At 39.9% G+C, this 18,669-nt stretch overlaps 1 protein-coding gene across 2 annotated transcripts in view; it reads left to right on the top strand.

The window, feature by feature from the left end:
* Positions 1-18,669, top strand: part of NT5DC3 (5'-nucleotidase domain containing 3) — a 71,048-nt gene that overhangs the window by 37,206 nt on the left and 15,173 nt on the right. Inside the window, exons 2-9 of one of the 2 annotated variants that reach the window (XM_051961245.1) lie at positions 3,681-3,865; positions 8,730-8,804; positions 10,685-10,740; positions 12,026-12,116; positions 13,223-13,360; positions 14,558-14,618; positions 16,908-17,010; positions 17,114-17,215. In XM_051961245.1, the coding sequence (XP_051817205.1) occupies positions 3,681-3,865; positions 8,730-8,804; positions 10,685-10,740; positions 12,026-12,116; positions 13,223-13,360; positions 14,558-14,618; positions 16,908-17,010; positions 17,114-17,215 (811 nt within the window). Of the gene's footprint in view, positions 1-3,502; positions 3,866-8,729; positions 8,805-10,684; positions 10,741-12,025; positions 12,117-13,222; positions 13,361-14,557; positions 14,619-16,907; positions 17,011-17,113; positions 17,216-18,669 lie in introns of those variants that run through there. The other variant, XM_051961244.1, reaches the window with a different exon arrangement.

The following is an 18,669-nucleotide window of genomic DNA, read 5'->3' as shown; positions in this document are numbered from 1 at the left end:
TTCAAATCCAGCCTGAGACGTTTACTAGCTGTGTGATCCTGGGCAAATCTCTTCACTGTGGTTGCCTCAGTTTCTTTATCTGTAGAATGAGCTGGAGAAGGAAATGGCACACTACTTCAGTATCTCTCTCAAGAAAACCCCAAATGGGATCATGAAGAGTCAAACACAGCTGAAATCTAATAATAAACGACAAAACTTGTGTATTTAAAAAGAAGCTTTTTTGAGACTGCCAAAGGGATCCATGATATAAAAAGAGTAAAAAGACTTGCTATAGTGTCAGTTGTTGAAGTATTGTACTCAAGCCTGTCTGATAAGAGTAAACAGCTGCAGAGATCTCACAGGGGCCATGTTTGAATCAGGTTGTAGGCAAAGCTTCAATCAACAGGGTAAAATGACCTGGGCTGCATTTTTAATCTAATTGTTGATTTTGGCTCTTATCTTCTGTTATAAATAGGGGACCAGCTTTCTACATTAGTTCTTCTCATTCTTGTTCTTCCTGAATGGGGGGAGTAGGTAGAAAGCTGTCAATAATTAGTCCAGGCTCATTTGGCCTCCGACAGCCCCAAGTACCTTCTGAGCTCTAAAACAGAGGAAATATTTTTCCTTGTGGGTTTTAAAGTTTTTTTTAATTTAGGTTTCTTTGATACCTTCCAAAACCTTTCTTAAAAAAAAAGTGATTTGGACTATTTTTTAGGGACCATAGATCACTGAATCATAAACTCCTTGAGCTTAGAAGCCATTTTACTTGTATCTTTGCATTCCTTGCACCTGGCACATAGTAGGTGCTTAATAAATGCTTGTTGATTAATTAGAAGTTGCCCAGGCCCTTGTCTAATATAGTAACCTTTTTGTGTCACTAAGGAAGTTGACCATGGTTTCATAGGGGAGAGGAAGGTTAAGGATTTTGTGCAAGTCTGCTCACTTCAATCCAATTCATGCTAAAGTCAAAATGTCATCCTCCAGATGTCTTTGGGTCCCTTCAAAAAGGAACTAAAGGATGAAGAATGAGGAGGACTAGGGAGAGGAGAAGAACAACAAGGACACAAGAATACTATCACTACTACCACTGCTACCACTTAAGTTTCCTGAGACAGGGATGATTTATTTTCTCTGTCTCTCAAGCACACTTAAAAGTGTGAATTCTGAATACTTCTAGCAGTAGGACATCACTACTTGATGAGATAGTTGATCCCCAGAACTATAGTTCTAAGTCCAGAAGCTCTTTCTTTCACCTGAAATATGCCTGGAAGTGGCAGCCAGCAGAGAATTAGCCTAATGCTTCTCTCTTGTGATAGATCTTCCAATATTTCAAAGCCACAAACATGTCATTTCTTGATTGGCGAGTATCTCTAGGTGTTGTTCATTCATGTCCAACTCTTTGTGACCTTGTGGTCCCAATAGTGCTGATGGAGTTTTCTTGGCAAAGATACTGGAGGGACTTTCCATTCCTTCTCTAGTGGATTAAGGAAAACAAGGATCATACAGCTAGAAAGTGTTTGAAGCTGAATTTGAAATCAGGTAGTTCTCTGTTACTTTTTCATATGATTTAGTTCTTGGAGGAATCTTACAGATAATTCAGTGTAATTTTGAGGAAACTGAGATTTGGGTTAAAGTTATGTAGCTAATTGTGATTAGGTTAAGATTTGAAACCAAATTTATAAAGGTCTCATTTCTAAAACATATAGAGAATTGACTGAAATTTATAAGAATTCAAGCCATTCTGCAGTTGATAAATGGTCAAAGGATATGAACAGACAATTTTCAGATGAAGAAATTGAAACCATTTCTAGTCAAATGAAAAGGTGCTCTAAATCAATATTGATCAGAGAAATGCAAATTAAGACAACTCTGAGGTACCACTTTACACCTGTCAGATTGGCTAAGATGACAGATAAGATATTGATGAATGTTGGAGGGGATGTGGGAATACTGGGGCACTGATGCATTGTTGGTGGAATTGTGAACTGATCCAACCATTCTAGAGAGCAATCTGGAATATGCCCAAAGAGTTATCAAACTATTCTTACTGTATAACTTGACTATATTGCTAGGGAGTTCTCCTTAGACTAACCCTGAATTTGACCCTCTGCGCAATATATAGAATTTGAGGTTGGGCAAGAAAAATCTTCCCAGACTTCAATTACCTTGTTTACCTAATGAAACTAGCTTTTGTGATCTCTTCCAGCTCTGGATCCCTTCCCCATATTGAATTTCCTATATTGAATTAAGTGTGAGAGATTAGTTGGGATTAATAATAATGATAGCTTAAATTTTAAGGTTTTCAAAGCTTTAAGAAAAAAGATTTTCAAAGCTCTTTATACCTATTATCTCATTATGTGAAAACCCTGAAGAAACTGGAGAGTGTATCTGAGTGTCTAGTGTCTATAGTACTCATTGGGAATCACTAAGGATGTTCTTGAGTTAGCTAGATGCTGCAGTGGATAGAGCACCAGCTCTGGAGTCAAGAGGACCTGAGTTCAAATCTAGCCTCTGATACTGAACACTTTCTAGCTGGGCAAGTCACTTAGCTTTTTTCTTGGAGGGGGAAGCAATTAGGGTTAAGTCACTTACCAAGATGATATAAGTAGCATTGTAAATGTTATTGTAAGTAAGCATTTGAACCCAGAGCTTCTAATTCTAATCTTGTACTTTTTCTATCATGTCATGCTTTGGATCAGACATGGTACTATATATGAAATGCACAGATAGACCACTTCTAAGCTGCCAGCTGGGGAGACAGGGGGAAGGCTCAGAAGGCTTCCTGGAGGAGGTGAAGTTGAATTGAGCCTTTAAGGAATAGAGGGAAGTAGAAATGCCCATGAAAGGTAATGTAAGAGAGTCTATTACAGGTCTTCGGAAATTGACTAAGGAATTGGGAGATGGGAAGTGGATTTCAGGGAACAATTTGGGAATATGTGAAGGAGACTAATGTGAAATATAATTGGAAAAGTAAGATGAAAGGCATTGAATGTTAGGCTAAGAATTTTGTAATTTATTCCGGGAGTAATAAGGATCCAGGGGAGCTTTTTGAGCTGAGGATGGATGTGGTTTGATTTGATTTGAAGAGTGATTTGAATCAGTTATTCATACTTAAGGCAAAGCAGGATTCCTAGAAATGAATGGGTTGCAGTTAAGATGGGTAGTATTTATGCTGTTAAGGACCAGTGAGCAAAATCATTGTGGAGATTCTAAATGTATAAGGAAAAAGGAGCCTAATCAGAAGGTTTGGGGACACATTTGAATAACCTCTCCTATTGTTTGCTTGCATTTATGTTTTCCTTATTAGGTTTTTTCTTTTTAGATCCGATTTTTCTTGTGCAGTGAGATAATTGTATAAATATGTATACATGTATTTAACATATACTTTAATATATTTAACATGTATAGGTCTACCTGCCATCTAGGGGAGGGAGTGGAAGGGAAAAGTTAGAACAGAAGGTCTTGCAAGGTCAAGGTTGAAAAATTACTCATGCATATGTTTTATAAACAAAAAGCTAAAAAAAAAAACTTCCCCTAAGTACAAAACTGTTCATCTTGTGTCTCAAACAAGAGAAAACAAAAACCTTATTATATGATTCACTTGCCTGTTCCTTTATTGGGAAATCCCAACTGCTCTTCAGGACTCATCACTTCTTATATCTTAATGAGAGCTAAGATTTTCCTTTTCTGTTATTTTTTAGACCTGGTCCCTTCAATTATGAGCAACTTGTTGAATCCAGATGCAATTTTCTCCAACAATGAAATGAGCCTGTCAGACATTGAAATCTATGGCTTCGATTATGACTATACCCTCGTCTTTTATTCTAAGCACCTCCATACCCTCATCTTCAATGCTGCTCGGGACCTCCTCATCAATGAGCATCGGGTAAGCTGGGCCTACAAATTGCAGCTTTCCTTTCCCTCCCTCCTCTTTTTCCTTTCCTCCCTTCTTTTCTTTTCCTCTCCCTCCCTTCTCTTTTCCCCTCCCTCCTTCCTTCCCTCTCTCTTCCCTCCTTCCTTCCCTCTCTTTTCCCTCCTTCCTTCCCTCTCATTTCCCTTCCCTCCCTCTTTCTCTCCCTCCCTCCCTTTCTTTTCCCCTTCTTCCCTCCTTCTTTTTCTCTCCCTCCCTCTTTCCCTCCCTTTCTTTTTCCTTCCCTCTTTCCCTCCCTTTCTTTTTCCCTTCCTTTCTTTTTCCCTCCCTCTCTCCCTCCCTCTCTCTTTCCCTCTCTCCTTCCCTCTCTCCCTCCCTCTCTCCCTCCTTTTTCCCTCCCTTTCTTTTTCCCTCCCTTTCTTTTTCCCTCCCCTCTGTCCCTCCCCTCTGTCCCTCCCCTCTGTCCCTCCCCCTGTCCCTCCCCTCTGTCCCTCCCCTCTGTCTCTCCCCTCTGTCCCTCCCCTCTGTCTCTCCCCTCTGTCCCTCCCCTCTGTTTCTTCTTCTTTTCCTCCCTCTGTTTCTCCCTCCTTCTCTCCTCATCCTCCCTCCCCTGCCTTTCCTCTTTTCCTTTCTTCAGATTCAGAATTCAGAAATCAGTTTTCAGTCGAAATAGGCTTTATCTAAGTCTCTCTAGCTATGCCTGGAAGCTATGTTTTTTTTTTTTTTTCCAATTCAGAAAGCATTCTTAAACATCTTTTATGTGTCAGGCTCAGTGTCTGAGGACTTGTAATACAAAAAAAAAAAAAAAAAAAAAAAAGAAAAAAAGAAAAATCTTCCCTTAGGGGATACAACTTGTATACAGATAAATAAAATAAAACATAAATTCAAAATAAATAATGGATACTTGGAGTTAAGAAGACTTGAGTTTAATTCTCATCTCATACACACATATACACATATATATATGTATAACATATACATATGTATATATACATATTATTTTTATTTTTTATTCTGAATTTAAACACACACAAATGAGCACCTCTTTATATCCAGCAGAACACAAAAGAGAATTGTTCATGAAATTACAAAACTCCATTTTGTACTACTGTATATGTACCATGATGTTGGTAGCTGAGTTCAAGGTGACTTAAGTTGTCATGATGTTGGTGATTTGACTTATAGATAGCTTAATTTATGGAAACTTAATTTGCTATGATGTTGGTGACGAGTTCTAGGTAGTTGAGTTCAAAGTGACTTAAATTGCCACCTTATTGGTGATTAGAGTTCTAAGTACCGGAGTCCAAAGTGACTTAATTTGTCATGTTATTGGTGACTTGAATTAGAAGAAGCTGATTTCATTGGCGGAGGAGGGTCCACTGTGGTATCTGATGCAGCTGTCAAGCTTTGTGGTTTGTGCCATTTTTGGCGTATCAATGACTGCCTTTGGTGGTGAAGATGAGGCAATACTCTTCTTGGCTCAGTTATCTTGACGCTGAATTGGCATTTCCTTGTATAAAATATTTCATTTGTTCTTTGTGAGAACAATGACTATCTTTGTACTAGGAGAAAGACACTTACTCTTCCTTCTTCCCAGGCCAATTCACATTTCCTTGGCTTTCTAACGCAGGCACTAGCTTAATTGAAAGAAGATTGGATTAATAGTCAGGTTCTGATTCTAATTGTCCCGCTAGCTTATGGGCCAGGAGTTCAAGGACCTGGATTCAAATCTGGAGTTTTACATTATCTTGTGTAACTTTAGGCATGTCACTTAAACCTGCTGGACCTCAGTTTCCTCATCTGTAAAATGAGAGGCCTCAGAGCTACTTCTTGTAGCTCTAGACCAATGAATCAATGACTCCTTAGATGAATTACTTAACTGCTTTGAGACAGTTTCCTTATTTGTAAAATGGGGACAATACTTAGCCTAAAAATACTTAGGAAACTCCATCTTCCAATGTAGGGTAGCACTTTCTTGGACTCCCTGATTGAAGGCTGGCTTTTTACCTACCATGCCACAGTTTGGAACTTGACAAATGCTTGTTAATGAATTGATAGATGTAGAACTTGGGAGCCTTCTGATCCAATCAGCCATTTTATAGACAAGGAAATTGAGGCAGTTTTGTGAGCTAAAAAAATTAATGGGAATACTTATATTGCTGATTATAGATTTAGAGCTGGTGAGGACTTCAGAGACCCCTCATTTTACACAGATCTAGAGGGGATTTGCCAAAATCCATAATGTACTTTGTGTCCTTTTATTTGAAGGGAACAGCCTCACTTTCTTTCCAAATAAGCTCCAGTATCGTTGGTTACAATGAAATCGAGAGTCGACTCTCCTTTTGCATGGCTGAGGGCCCTATGTGGCTTGGTAAGGCAGATATGATATCTCTTCCTGAATTTTGCATCTTTAATAATGATACACCAAGTCCCTTGCTATCTAGAAGCAATGTACTGACTCGGGATTCAAAGGATCTGGATTCAAACCCTCCCTTTGACATAACTACCTTGAACTGGATGGCCTTTGACAACCCCTACAACTCTTCAAGCTTGAGATCTGGGATGCTGTCCTGTCATTTTGTCTCAATCTCCTCTAGACAGTGAAGGATTTCGACCACATGGCCTTTGAGGATCCTTGTAGCTTGAAATCTAGCTTTGTACTTAAATAAAGTGTTTTTGCAACTTACATAAAGTTAAAATTCATAACAATAATTTACACAGTACATTGCATTTTAATAATAATGTATAAAGTGCTTTGCAAACTCTAAAATTTATAAGTTTATAATAGATATATAAAGTACATTGCATTTTATAATAATAATATATAAAGTACTTTGCAAACCTTAAAATTTATAATACGTAAAGTGCTTAACATTTATAAGATTTATAATAATGACATATAAAGTGCTTTATAAACCTTAAAATTTTGAAGATTTATAATAATATAAATGTTTATTGTTATAATAGTTATATTACAATCATCATCATTATTATAGCCAAGGGATTTGTATTTTGCCATCCCTAGAGTAACTTAGAAAGGACACTTCTGACAACTGAGATCGGTTTGGACTTGGGGCTCAGCTAGGTATAAAGTTAATAGCTAAATATACAACTGCCGATGTCCTGGCAGAGAGGAAACCTGATGCTGGTTTCCTCCAGCCTCCATAAACAGGTGTGGGACCCGTAGCTTCCTGGAGCTTTGGGCGCTGATTGCTGTCACCAGTCTCATGGGGGCAGGGCTCGTGTACCCATCCTGTGGTTCAGATTTTAATAGAGGCTATTTCTGCACCAGAAACTATACTGGCCTTTAATTTAGCCTTAAGGCATCTGTGCAGATTGGAGCAGATTCAGTGTTTGACAAGGAAACGGAACAGCTTAAAAGAAAAATAAAACTATTCTGGGGGCTAAGTAAGACAGATTTCTGGGTTGATTGTGAGCTGCAAATGGGAGGGGTGTATGGCCTTGATGATCATAGATAATTAGAAGCCATAGAATCCAGCCTTCTGTTTTTAGAGAGGGCAGAGGAGGGCAGGGAGGAGGGACACTGAGGGCCCACCAAGGTTGAATGTCTCTCCTGGTGTCACAAGGTAGAATCATAGTATCCTAGGACCATAGGTGGCAAGCTGGAAAGGGTTTTAGAAAAGATCATCTGGCTTGAACCCCTTCATTTCTCATGTTACAAAAGTGAGAAGGTGATATAAGACCTTACATTCAGTTAGAAAAGGCCATTGAGCAGTCGCCTCACTTTTTCAGAGGATCTCAGAAAGAGGTCAAAGGTAGATGGAGATCTGGAAAGGGACCTCAGAGGCCATCTGGTTCAACACTCATTCTAACAGATGGAAAAACTGAGGCACTAGGAGATTAAGGTTCACATAGACATCACCAGAATCAGATTTGGACTCCTGTGTCAAAGTAGACTGAAGGCTGAATCTGCAGTCAGAAAGATCTGAGTTCAAATTCAGTTACAGATAGATGCTTAGTAGCTGTCACCCTCAGCAAATCAGATTAGCCTCTCTGCCCATTCCCTCACTTGTATAATGGGGATGATAATAGCTCCTGCCTATTGGGAAGATCAAAAGATAATATTTTTAAAGGGCCTTGCAAATCTTAAAGCATCATGTAAAAGTCGCAACAATCTCAAACTTTCACCTTATATACTTCAAACCTCACACAGTAAATGCTAATAACTCTTAATGTCTATGAAATCTGAAGATTTTTTCCCTGCCCTTTCTAATTAGTGAACTCATCCCCATTGAAATTACTTCCTGTTTGTTCTGAATTTCTTTTGTGTTTATTTATCTTGCCAGATGCTATACATGGCTTCTTGTAGACTAAGCTCTTGGAGGACAAGAATTACTGAATTTTTAATTCTATATCTCTAGTACCTAGGACAGTTCCTGGTACATGATGCTCACTGATTGATTGTAAAAGTGAAAGGGACCTCAGAGGTCACCAGCCTAACTGAGATTGATAGACTTAAGTTGTAAGGAACCTTAGAGATTCTTTCATCCAAATGATTCATTTTATAGTGGGGGGGAGGGTGGGGAAAATGATCCACAAGGTTAAGTTCCATGCCCAATGTCACCCTGTTAGTAAGTAGAAGAGCCTGAATATCAGGTGCTCAGACTTTCAATCTAATGAGTAGTATTGGTGCTAGAGCAACTGCAACCAGCTTAGGAGAGCCAATTGTTAAATTTTCAATGTAAACATTATCATCTCAGAAATTGGCAAAAGCCACAAATCAGAATTTGATTTATTGCTAGTCCACATTTTGGAGAAAGTATTAATAATTCAGGTTAAAATTAGAGTATGTTGAATGGACATTAACCCTCCTGAATAGCCAGTGTTTAAAGCCAATCTTTCCCCCCTTCTTTCTTAGTATCCTGCAGAGATAAGGAATTATGAATATGATCCAAATTTTGCCATTCGTGGTCTTCATTATGACGTGCATCGGGTAAGTTTATTCTTCCCTCCCTTCTTTATAATTAAACTCTGTACATGACTCAATGTCTGCCCTGCAAATGGGGCAATTTAATCCTTTGTTACTCAGTAAAAGTGATCTTCAATGATTTTCTGTTAGTGTTTTGAGGTAATTAGTATGAATTATCCAAAATGACTTTGGAGAGGATTTCTTTCAAAGAGGCCATGTGAAAAGAAGAAAGAAATGGATTAATTTGGAGTAGAGTTTTATTCACAGCATCAATCTTCAGTCTTTTGAGTGGGACTCAGTTACTTATTAATAGACAAAAGTGTCTGGAACCTGCCAAGCTTTGAATATTGGTTTCTACTGCAGCATTTGATTTTTGCCGTGTGTGTGTGTGTGTGTGTGTGTGTGTGTGTGTATTCACATACATACACATACATATATACATATATAGATACACACACATACATATATAGACACATACACACACATATATATGTATACACACACGCTTATGAACATGCAGTGGAAGGCCAATGTGATATTTTTTTCTCTCGTGGAGAATTTATGGAAACACATGGACAAATGGAGAGGTTGGGATAACCTTACTGGAAGGGGCTACCACAGTGAAAAGAGATTTAGAGCTAGAAAGGATCTTCTAAATTCTCTAGTCCAAACCTGAGAAGCCCAGAGAGGGAGATAATTTGCTTCAGTTACCCAGAATCACAGATTTAGAACTGAAGGGGATGTTAGAGATCCCTTGGTACAGCCTGGTTATGATAGGTCTTAAAATGATCCATGGATAGATTTGGGGGGGATGTCGATGAAATTGGATGTAAAAAAGTTATTGATTTTCAGTAACTTAATTGAAACTGAGTATTTCTTTCAATTATGAATTAAAAAAAAAGAAAACATGATTATGAGAAGGGCTTGTAGCCTTCACCAGATTTCCAAAAAAGGAATCCTTGCTCTAGGCCTGTATTTGCAAATAAAGGCCCTGAGGCTCAGAGAAACAGAATGACTTCTGTGAGGTTGCCCAAGGATAATCATAGAGGGAGAGCTTGAGAGAGCCTTGAATATATTTTACAGATGGGGACACTGAGGCATACATAGGTTTAATGAACACAATTTTATAGATGAATTTTTCATTCTTGAGCTCAGAAATGTTAAATGGCTTGTTCAGGTTTACAAAACTAATTAGAAGTAAAGAAAAGACAGAAGACCTAGGATCATGACCTGGAGCTGGAAGGGACCAACCCTGTCATTTTAAAGGTGGGAAAACTGAGGCACAGAACAGGCTCCTAAGATTATATCTAGATGTAGATCTGGAAAGGCCCTTAAAGACCTCCCATTCACAAATGAGAAAATGGAGACCCAGATAAGGGCAAGTATCTTTAATGGTAAAATCAATATGCATATCTTATCAGAAGCTAAGTAGCTTCTTACTAGCTTACTAACTTACTAGCTGTGTGACCTTGGGCAAGTCACCTAAGTTTGCCTCAGCTGTAAAATGAGTATAATAACAGCACATGTCTCCTAGAGTTATTGTGAGGGTCAAATGAAATAACACAGTGCCTGGCACATAGTAGGTACTATATAAATGTTTATTTCCACCCTCCCATCAGATGCAGAATAGTTTACCTCTTTACTTGAGAAAGATAATGGTTATGTATTAGTAGTGATATCCAATTATTTGTCCATCCAAGACAAATGCAATTTTTTTTCAGTAAACATTGAGATAATTCTGAATTATCTTTATTTTATTTTTAGTTTGTGTAATAAAACAAGTATTTTTATAATTTAATAAAAAAGGTGATTGGACAAGAAACTGCAAATCCCTTATGTACAAGTTGCTAATGCCTTTTAAATATATAATAAAGTTACCATGTAAACTCTGTCTGTTTTTAAAGGCCATATTGATGAAGATTGATGCTTTTCATTATATCCAGCTGGGAACTGTGTACAGGTAAGATGAAATGTACATTCATCTCTAATGTGCGTCATGGACTCTCTTCCAAGGCAGTTGTTCCCATAAAGACCTCTCTCTATGAGTATTGCTCCAGACCAATTTCCTTGTTGTGTAGTATTTTTATTTGGATAGCTCTGGGAGCCTGGATTTCATCACTATGGATACGCCAATGGTGTTGACTTTTTGTCTTGCCCCATTGCACTCTCTTGGCTCTGGAAGAGAGTAAGGCTTATGATTTTGTGTAATTCTACCTCATTTTGATTGATTTACATGTAAATCAGGATATTACTCTAGTGATATCATTGGACCCCTTTGAAAATGAAGGATGAAAAACAACAATCCCCTTCACAGATGCTGGTTGCCATCCTTCTATAACTTGGTATAGAATTACAGGAGTAGCTGAGGCTGAATGAGCCATCCCTCTCTGGTCTCCTAGGTGAGGAGGATCACTGTCTCTTTCTTAGCCTTCCAGTTGGTTGGTCTGGCTTTGTATTCTAGTGTGGGAAGAGGAGCTGTCCCAGGTCCTACCCTGCTTGTGCAACTTGGGAGAGCATGGCCTTAGCATGGTACCACAGAAAGAGAGCAGGCTGGTAAGGACCTTGGAGGCCATCCAGTGCAGCCCCATTCATGTGACAGATAAGGAAACTGAGGTCCACTGAGGGGAAGTGTCTGGCCTGAACTCATACCTCAGTATGAGCAGTACTCTGCTCTGAATACCGGCTCTTGATCTGTTCATATTTCTCCGAGGTCTCTGAATCTCTCCCTTTCCTTTCTCCTCCCACCTTTTATTGGGGGCCTGTGATCTCATTGATGTAGGGAACTCCCAGGAAGGAAATTTACAGTCCATTGTACCTTGGTACCTGCTCTGCAACTTCATTCTGGAGTGTTTTCTGGAGAGCAGTGAGAAGTTAACTAATTTGTAGTGGGATACACAGTTGGTATAGATTATAGGAAGGATTTCAACCCAGGCCCTTTTGACTCCCAGCTGGCTCCCTAGATACCACATCAAGCTGCCATTTTTAAAATCACATTTTAAAAATATATAAAACCTCAGTTTCCTTGAAGTAAACAAGTAGCAAATGATGCCTTCTCTTCTTATTACAGATGGGGAAATTGAGGGACTGACATTAGATCATTTCATGTTCCTTGGTTATGAGTCTGGGATAGAAATCCTTTGTTGTATAGCTGTGTGGATGATCCAAGAGGCACTTAGAGTCCTCTTCGATTGGTTAGAAATCTTTAACCGTGCTCTCACTGAACAGAGTCCCCTTTTTACTTCCAGAGGGCTCACTGTCGTCCCAGATGAGGAAGTCATCGAGATGTACGAAGGCTCCCATGTTCCCCTGGAACAAATGAGTGACTTCTATGGGAAGGTAATTTGGAATAAAGGTTGACTTTTTTCTATCTTAGAAACATTTTCTGGTAAACATCAATGATGGAATGTCACTTCTGCCTTTGGAGAATCAACCAGGAGAAATAGTGTCACCTTGTTCACCTCAGTTTCCTCTTCTGTAAAATGAGCTGGAAAAGGAAATGGCAAATCCCTTCAGTGTCTCTGCCAAGAAAACTCCAAATAGGGTCACAGTCAGGCAAGACTGAAGTGAATGAACAGCAAATAACAGATGAATTAATATATTCATTAGATATAGAGCAGAAGAGGTCATCAGATGTCACTTTGGGGACTTGGGAGTCCAATAAAATAAAAATAAAAAAAAAAAACCTCCCAGACCCTCCTTGCTCTAGACGTCCTTGTTTTAGGATTACCTAAAGGTTTACCTGAGGTTGCACATATAGAATCATAAAGGTCTAAAGGACCTTAGACATCCTCTAGTCCAGTGGTGTCAAACATAAATAGAAACGGAAATCAGGATCCCTGTGGACCACATATTGACTTAAAAGATCCAAATTCATTTTATCTGTGTTTTAACTATTTTGTTAAATATTTCCAAGGTACATCTTAATCTGGTAAATAGAAAATAGAGGTCATGACCTCTATAGATTATATTTTGATTTAGAAGATCACCAATTGACATTATCTATCTTTTATTATATTTTTTATTATTTTAAAAAATATTTTGAGGTATATCTCAAACAATCTGCACTTAAAGTGTAGCAGGCCTCATATGAGACATTTCTAGTTGAATATCTTTATTTTTTCAATTATTTGTAAAGCACTTAGCCCAGTGCCTGGTACATAAAGATAGGTGCTGTATAAATGCTTATCTTTCCTCATCCCCCAATTTTGCAGATGAGGAAGATGTGACCCTGAGAGAATGAGACCTATTTGATGTCACACAGCTGATAAATAATATAAGCAAGAGGCAGAAATTAAGTGACTTGTTGTATATTTGTGTAGTTGTATAGTATATAACTTGGCAAGTTGTACAGATGGGAGGTGGAAGAGCCAGAGCCTTCCTTCTGTTTTGTTGGGCTGTATCTCTCTGCTCTTATAAAGAGTCCATTTCCTCTTTTCCTCCAGAGCTCTCATGGAAACACGATGAAGCAGTTCATGGACATCTTTTCCTTACCAGAGATGACTCTCCTCTCTTGCGTCAATGAGTATTTTCTGAAGAACAACCTTGATTACGAGCCTGTGCATCTCTACAAGGATGTCAAGGTTGTGCCTGAGGCTGAGATGGGGGAATGGGAGCAGGGGAGGAGAAGGAGCTGGAGAAGAGAATTAGTGCTTTGGCTCAGCTTAGCTGGGGAAATGGAAGCCTTTAACTAATGTTATGGCTTTGGATTTTAAAACATGTTCTTGGAAAATTTGGATTTCTTTCATTTGTTGGAGAATCTTGAGCTTTTTAAGGGATCCCATTACATCAGAAGAATTATTGTCTTGGTTCTATACCAGCTCATATAAATCTCAAGTTCTGTCAAATTCTTTATTTTCATTGTTTCTTAATGATCTTCATATGTTATTCATCTCTTAAATTCGGTTCTCACAGTTCAGCCCTTTTCTTGAGCTCTGCTCATAATTTGATACCAGGAGGATGGCCAATGTATGGCTTTAGCTGCTGGTTGCTTGGCTGTTGGGCCAAATTTGTTGAGTGTCTTCCTGATAGTGATGGGTTGAGAATGTATTACTGAGAGTAGGGAGAGAAACAAAGAAGATGAGCTTGGTATAGGACAAAGAGTTAGAGGACATGGGTTTCAATCTCAGTCCTGCTATTTTCTTCCTTTGTGACCTTGGGCAAGCCACTTAAACTCATTGAGACTCAATTTTTCTCATCTGTAAAGTGAAAAGATAAGACTAATTGGCCTCTTGAGTTCCCTTGCACCTCTGGGTTGATGATTCTATGAACTGGATTCAAATTCTGGATCTGCTGTGAACTGCTAGCTTTGGCAAGTTATAAGCCTCAGTTTCTCCTTCTGTAAAAAGAACAAGTTGGACTTGCTGACCTTTAAGCCCGGAGCTAGTAGGGTCCATGTTTCAGATATGATCCTGTGATGTCTTGAATTGATTGCTTTTTTCCCCCCTTCTAGTAACCAGGAAGCTGGTCTGGCTGCTGTCCAGCACTGGGAGGGCTCATGGGAGGAGATCAATCAATTGCAAATCTTCTCGCCTCAGTTGAAGCTTTGCTTTGAAACTGATGTACATCAAAGTAGAAGCTTTTTCTCTCCCTCTAAGAGGAGGTTTTTAAGGAAAGGAACAAAGCTGAGAATGAAACTAGTATTTAGGTGCTGCCAAAATTATAGATGAGACAATAATTACTTTAGGGGCTGTTGAATTGGATTGTGATTCAAGCCTGTGTGTCTCAAAACTGTTCAATGATCTTTTTTTCTGATTAAAAGTATATTGATCTTTTGCCAGGATTCAATCAGAGACGTCCACATCAAAGGGATTATGTACAGAGCAATTGAAGCGGATATTGGTGAGTCAACTAGACTAGTATTTATTAAGTTCCTGCAATGTGCCAGGCAGCGAAGGCTGGAAATGCAGAGAAAGGACCAAAAAAAAAAAACAAAACTAAGCAATCTCCCTACCCCCCAAAAAAACCCAAACCCACCCTAGCAGCTCAAAATTTCACATTCTCTGTGAAGATGCCTTATTTTTTCTTTGCCCTGCATCTGTGGGTGGAGGTGTGTCTTGTCAGGTTATCTGCTTGGGGAAAGCCCTGAGTTTGGAATCATGGGACCTCAGTTTGAATTTTGGCTCTACCCCTTATTACTGGAGTGATACTAGGTACCTCGCTTCCCTTTTTTGAGCTTCAAGTTCTCCCTCTGTAAAGTTGAGGGGTTGGACTAGATGGTCTCCAGGATCTCTTGGGCAACTAGAGCTTTGGACTTAAGATTCTGGATTTGGCGGGTGCCATGAGGACATGTTCATGGACACAGAACAGAGCCACGTTGCCTTATCTCTGTCTGAATTCATCCTCCCATTCATATCCCAGAGAGGGAGGGCACGTCCTGTAATATCTCCCATTTTCTCAGCTGAGTCTGATGCAATGGATGCCCTTGACTAGTACTGGGGAGGTGGTGTCATTTCCACTTTTTCCAAGGCAGGTACCACATTTCCCCCTCCCCCAGTGAGCCTTGTCTTTTTTAGGCTAATCTCCTTGTAATTACAGTTTGCATGAGCATCGTGGCAGAGAAGTCTTACTGGCTTTGGAACCAGAGAGTCTTGAATCCAAATTTTCCTTCTTGATATGCTCTGACTGTGTGATCCTGGACAAGGCCCCTAACTTTTCAGTGCTCTGGACAACTCTATGAGTATCTAAGAAACAGAGAAAGTCCCAATCTGTTGGTAGAGAGAGTTTCATCACCTACAAGTTTTCCATAGCAATGAAATCTCAGCTCCAGATCCTATCCCCATCATACTTAATTGCCTCATTTGTTCTATAGTCATTCCATGTTTGTCCACCCAGCTAGAAGAAATGTCTTATACTTTTTGTGTGAGCTCCTTTTCCTTTCCCCCTCCTGTAATATCTTGACCTGTGCTAGGGACTTATACATATTAAAAAACCTTCTTGTTAAAATGACTAGTAGATATTCAGGAATTATGGGTTCCTTTTTGAGTTATAGGTCACAGATTTAGTGTAAGAAGAGAGCTTAAAGGCCAATCAATCAATACGTATTTTTGAGCAGCTACAATGTACTATCCCCTGGAGGTTCAAAGAAAGGCAAAAATAGGCTTTACCTGCAAGAAGTTCAGATTCTCACAAGGGAGACAGCCTGTGAATAGCTTTGTACAAAGAAGAAATATATAGGATAGAAGGGAGGCATTTGATCCCTTTGGAAAAGGGATTCTGATTCTGGTGAAAATTCATCCATCAAAATGTTTTTGCTCATCTTTGCCTGACGGAATCAAGCTTATGATAGAATTTATATTGGATCAAAGTCTAGCTTGTTTTATGAAGACGAGACTTAGAGAATCTTAGGTGTATAAGAAGGAGCTTAATGATAAATCTACTACTTATGTGACTCTGGGCAAGGGGACTGGGAAAGGATTCTTGCAGAAAGTGAGATTTTAACTGAGACCTAAAGGAAGCTGGAAGAAAGAAAAAAGGAAGGGGAAACCTCCAGGGCCAGCTGGTGAAAATGCTCAATTGAGTAATGGAGCACCATGTTTGAGGAATAGCCAAGGGTCCAATGTCACCGGACAATAGTATTCTTGGGGGAAAGAGAGCACAGAAAGGTAAGAGGGGACCAGCTTGTAAAGGACTTTAAAAGCCAGATGGGAAGTTTTATGTTTGATCCTGGAGGTGATAGGAGACCAGTGGTGTTGAATGGTGTGGGATGTGTGTGTGTGGGGGTGTGTGTGCATGTATGGGGAGTGAAAGGCAATTTGGAATGAGCAGAGATTTGAGGCAGGGAGACCAAGCAGAAAGTAATTTCCAGATGGTGGCAGTATTAGTGTTAGGGTACAGTCTGGTCATTTTCCAGATGAATTAAGAGGTCATGAGATTAAATGTTTTACTTAGGGTCCTACAATTAATAAGTATCTGAGGTAGGATTTCAATCCAAGGTTTTTTTTTTTTTTATTTTTTTATTTTTCAAGTCCAATACTCTTATCCATCATTCCATGCTGGTGAATTTAACATCTGTGTGAACTTTTTCTTTCTCTTTTTATCTGTCTGTCTCTCCCTCCTCCCCCTTCTCTGTCTCTCTGTCTGTCTCTCTGTCTGTCTGTCTGTCTCTCTCTCTCTCTCTATCTCTCTCAGAGAAGTATATCTGCTATGCTGAGCAGACCCGTGCAGTGCTGGCCAAGTTGGCGAATCATGGCAAGAAGATGTTCCTTATCACCAACAGCCCCAGCAGCTTTGTGTAAGTCAGCTGTTCGGTGGCTGAGTCCAGTTTGTTTCAAAACTTGAAAATGATCCATCAGAATGCCTTTGACATTGCACTAATGTGACTTTGAACGCTCTAGGGACAAAGGGATGCGGTACATCGTTGGGAAGGACTGGCGGGATCTCTTTGACGTGGTCATCGTTCAGGCTGAGAAGCCCAACTTCTTCAATGACCGGCGGAGGTAAGAATCTCTTTTCCCAAAAGATGGGATTTTGCTCATTTACTGCTATGTGAGGGCTCACTCTGGGGGATGTCTTTTGGTGAAATTGACTGATGAAATCACAAGCATCCTATCTTATAAATGTATTTTTTAATCCTTTTGGAAAAGGAATTCTAAGATTGGTGGAAACTCATCCATCAAAATGTTTTTGAGCTCCTCTTTGGCAGAGTCAGGCTTCTAAGAAAGTTGCATAGAGGAGAAGATCAAATCTAGCTTGTTTTGTGAAGAGGAGACATATAGAATCTTAGGAGTATAAGAATCATCTTAATAACAAATCTACTAGCTGTGTGGCTCTGGGCAAGTCCCTTAGCCCTGTTTGCCTCACGAATTGGAGAAGGAAATGGCAAATCAGTCTGGTATCTTTGCTGAGGAAATCCCAAATAGCTATGACTGAAATCTCTTAGCTACTAGACAATGTCTAGTCCAATTTCCCATCCATTGTGGGAATCCATTTATATAACAGTCTGTTTGAATGTTCCAGTGACAGGGAGCTTAGTCCTGACATTATTTTGACTACCTTCCCCCCATTCTCTCCCTTTCCCCCATTCTCTCCCTTTCCCCCATTCTCTCCTTTTCCCCCCATTCTCTCCCTTTCCCTCCTCCTTTTCCCCCTCCCCCTTTCCCCCTTCCCTTTCCCCCCTCTCCTTTTCCCTACTCCCCCTTTCTCCCCTTCCTTTTTCCCCTCTCCCCCTTCTCTCTCCCCTTTCTCTCCCCCTTTTCTCTCCCCCTTCTCTCTCCCCCTTTTCTCTCCCCCTTCTCTCTCCCCCTCTCTCTCCCCCTTCTCTCTCCCCCTTCTCTCTCCCCCTTCTCTCTCCCCTCCTTTTCTCCCTTCCATTTTCCCCCTTCCATTCTCTCCCCGTTCTCTCCCCCATATTCCCCCTTCTCTTCCCTCCTCCTCCTATTCCCCCCTCCCCCCCCCCCCCCCCCCCACTTCCCTGTAATTTTATCCACTGGTGTTCTCTAGCCAACCTTTCTGAGCCTCGGGCAATGGTTTGCAGGCTTATCTAATATGTTGGAGGTTGTTCTCATTAATGGCTGATTGGCCATTAAGATCCCCGAAAGGAGTCTCCCCTGATGAAATCACTCGTCCTTGACAGATTGTTATGGCATGGCCTCCCAGGTATTATGGTCCTCTTGGAGAATGAAGGACAAACGATGACAGTGGAATGACATTACAGCTTCTTCATTCTGACCTTGAAACCCATCTTTGCTCTCCTCATGGCAAATCTTTATAAACCCGAGGGTATCTATGATGGTTTTCTCTCTGCTCCCTGGTCTTAATTCTTCTGACTGTTTCTCACATGGCATCCTCTTAAGCCTTTCCATCATCCTGCTTGCTCTCTTTTGTGGACAGACCCTATTTTGTGGAGTCTTTTAAGATTTGGAAGATTTATACCTTGGCACTCTGACTATGA

Source organism: Antechinus flavipes, chromosome 5, assembly GCF_016432865.1.
Source record: "Antechinus flavipes isolate AdamAnt ecotype Samford, QLD, Australia chromosome 5, AdamAnt_v2, whole genome shotgun sequence".
Taxonomy (NCBI): Eukaryota; Metazoa; Chordata; class Mammalia; order Dasyuromorphia; family Dasyuridae; genus Antechinus; species Antechinus flavipes.
Note: the sequence above shows the minus strand (reverse complement) of the source record. Positions and strands in the feature narration are given on the sequence as shown.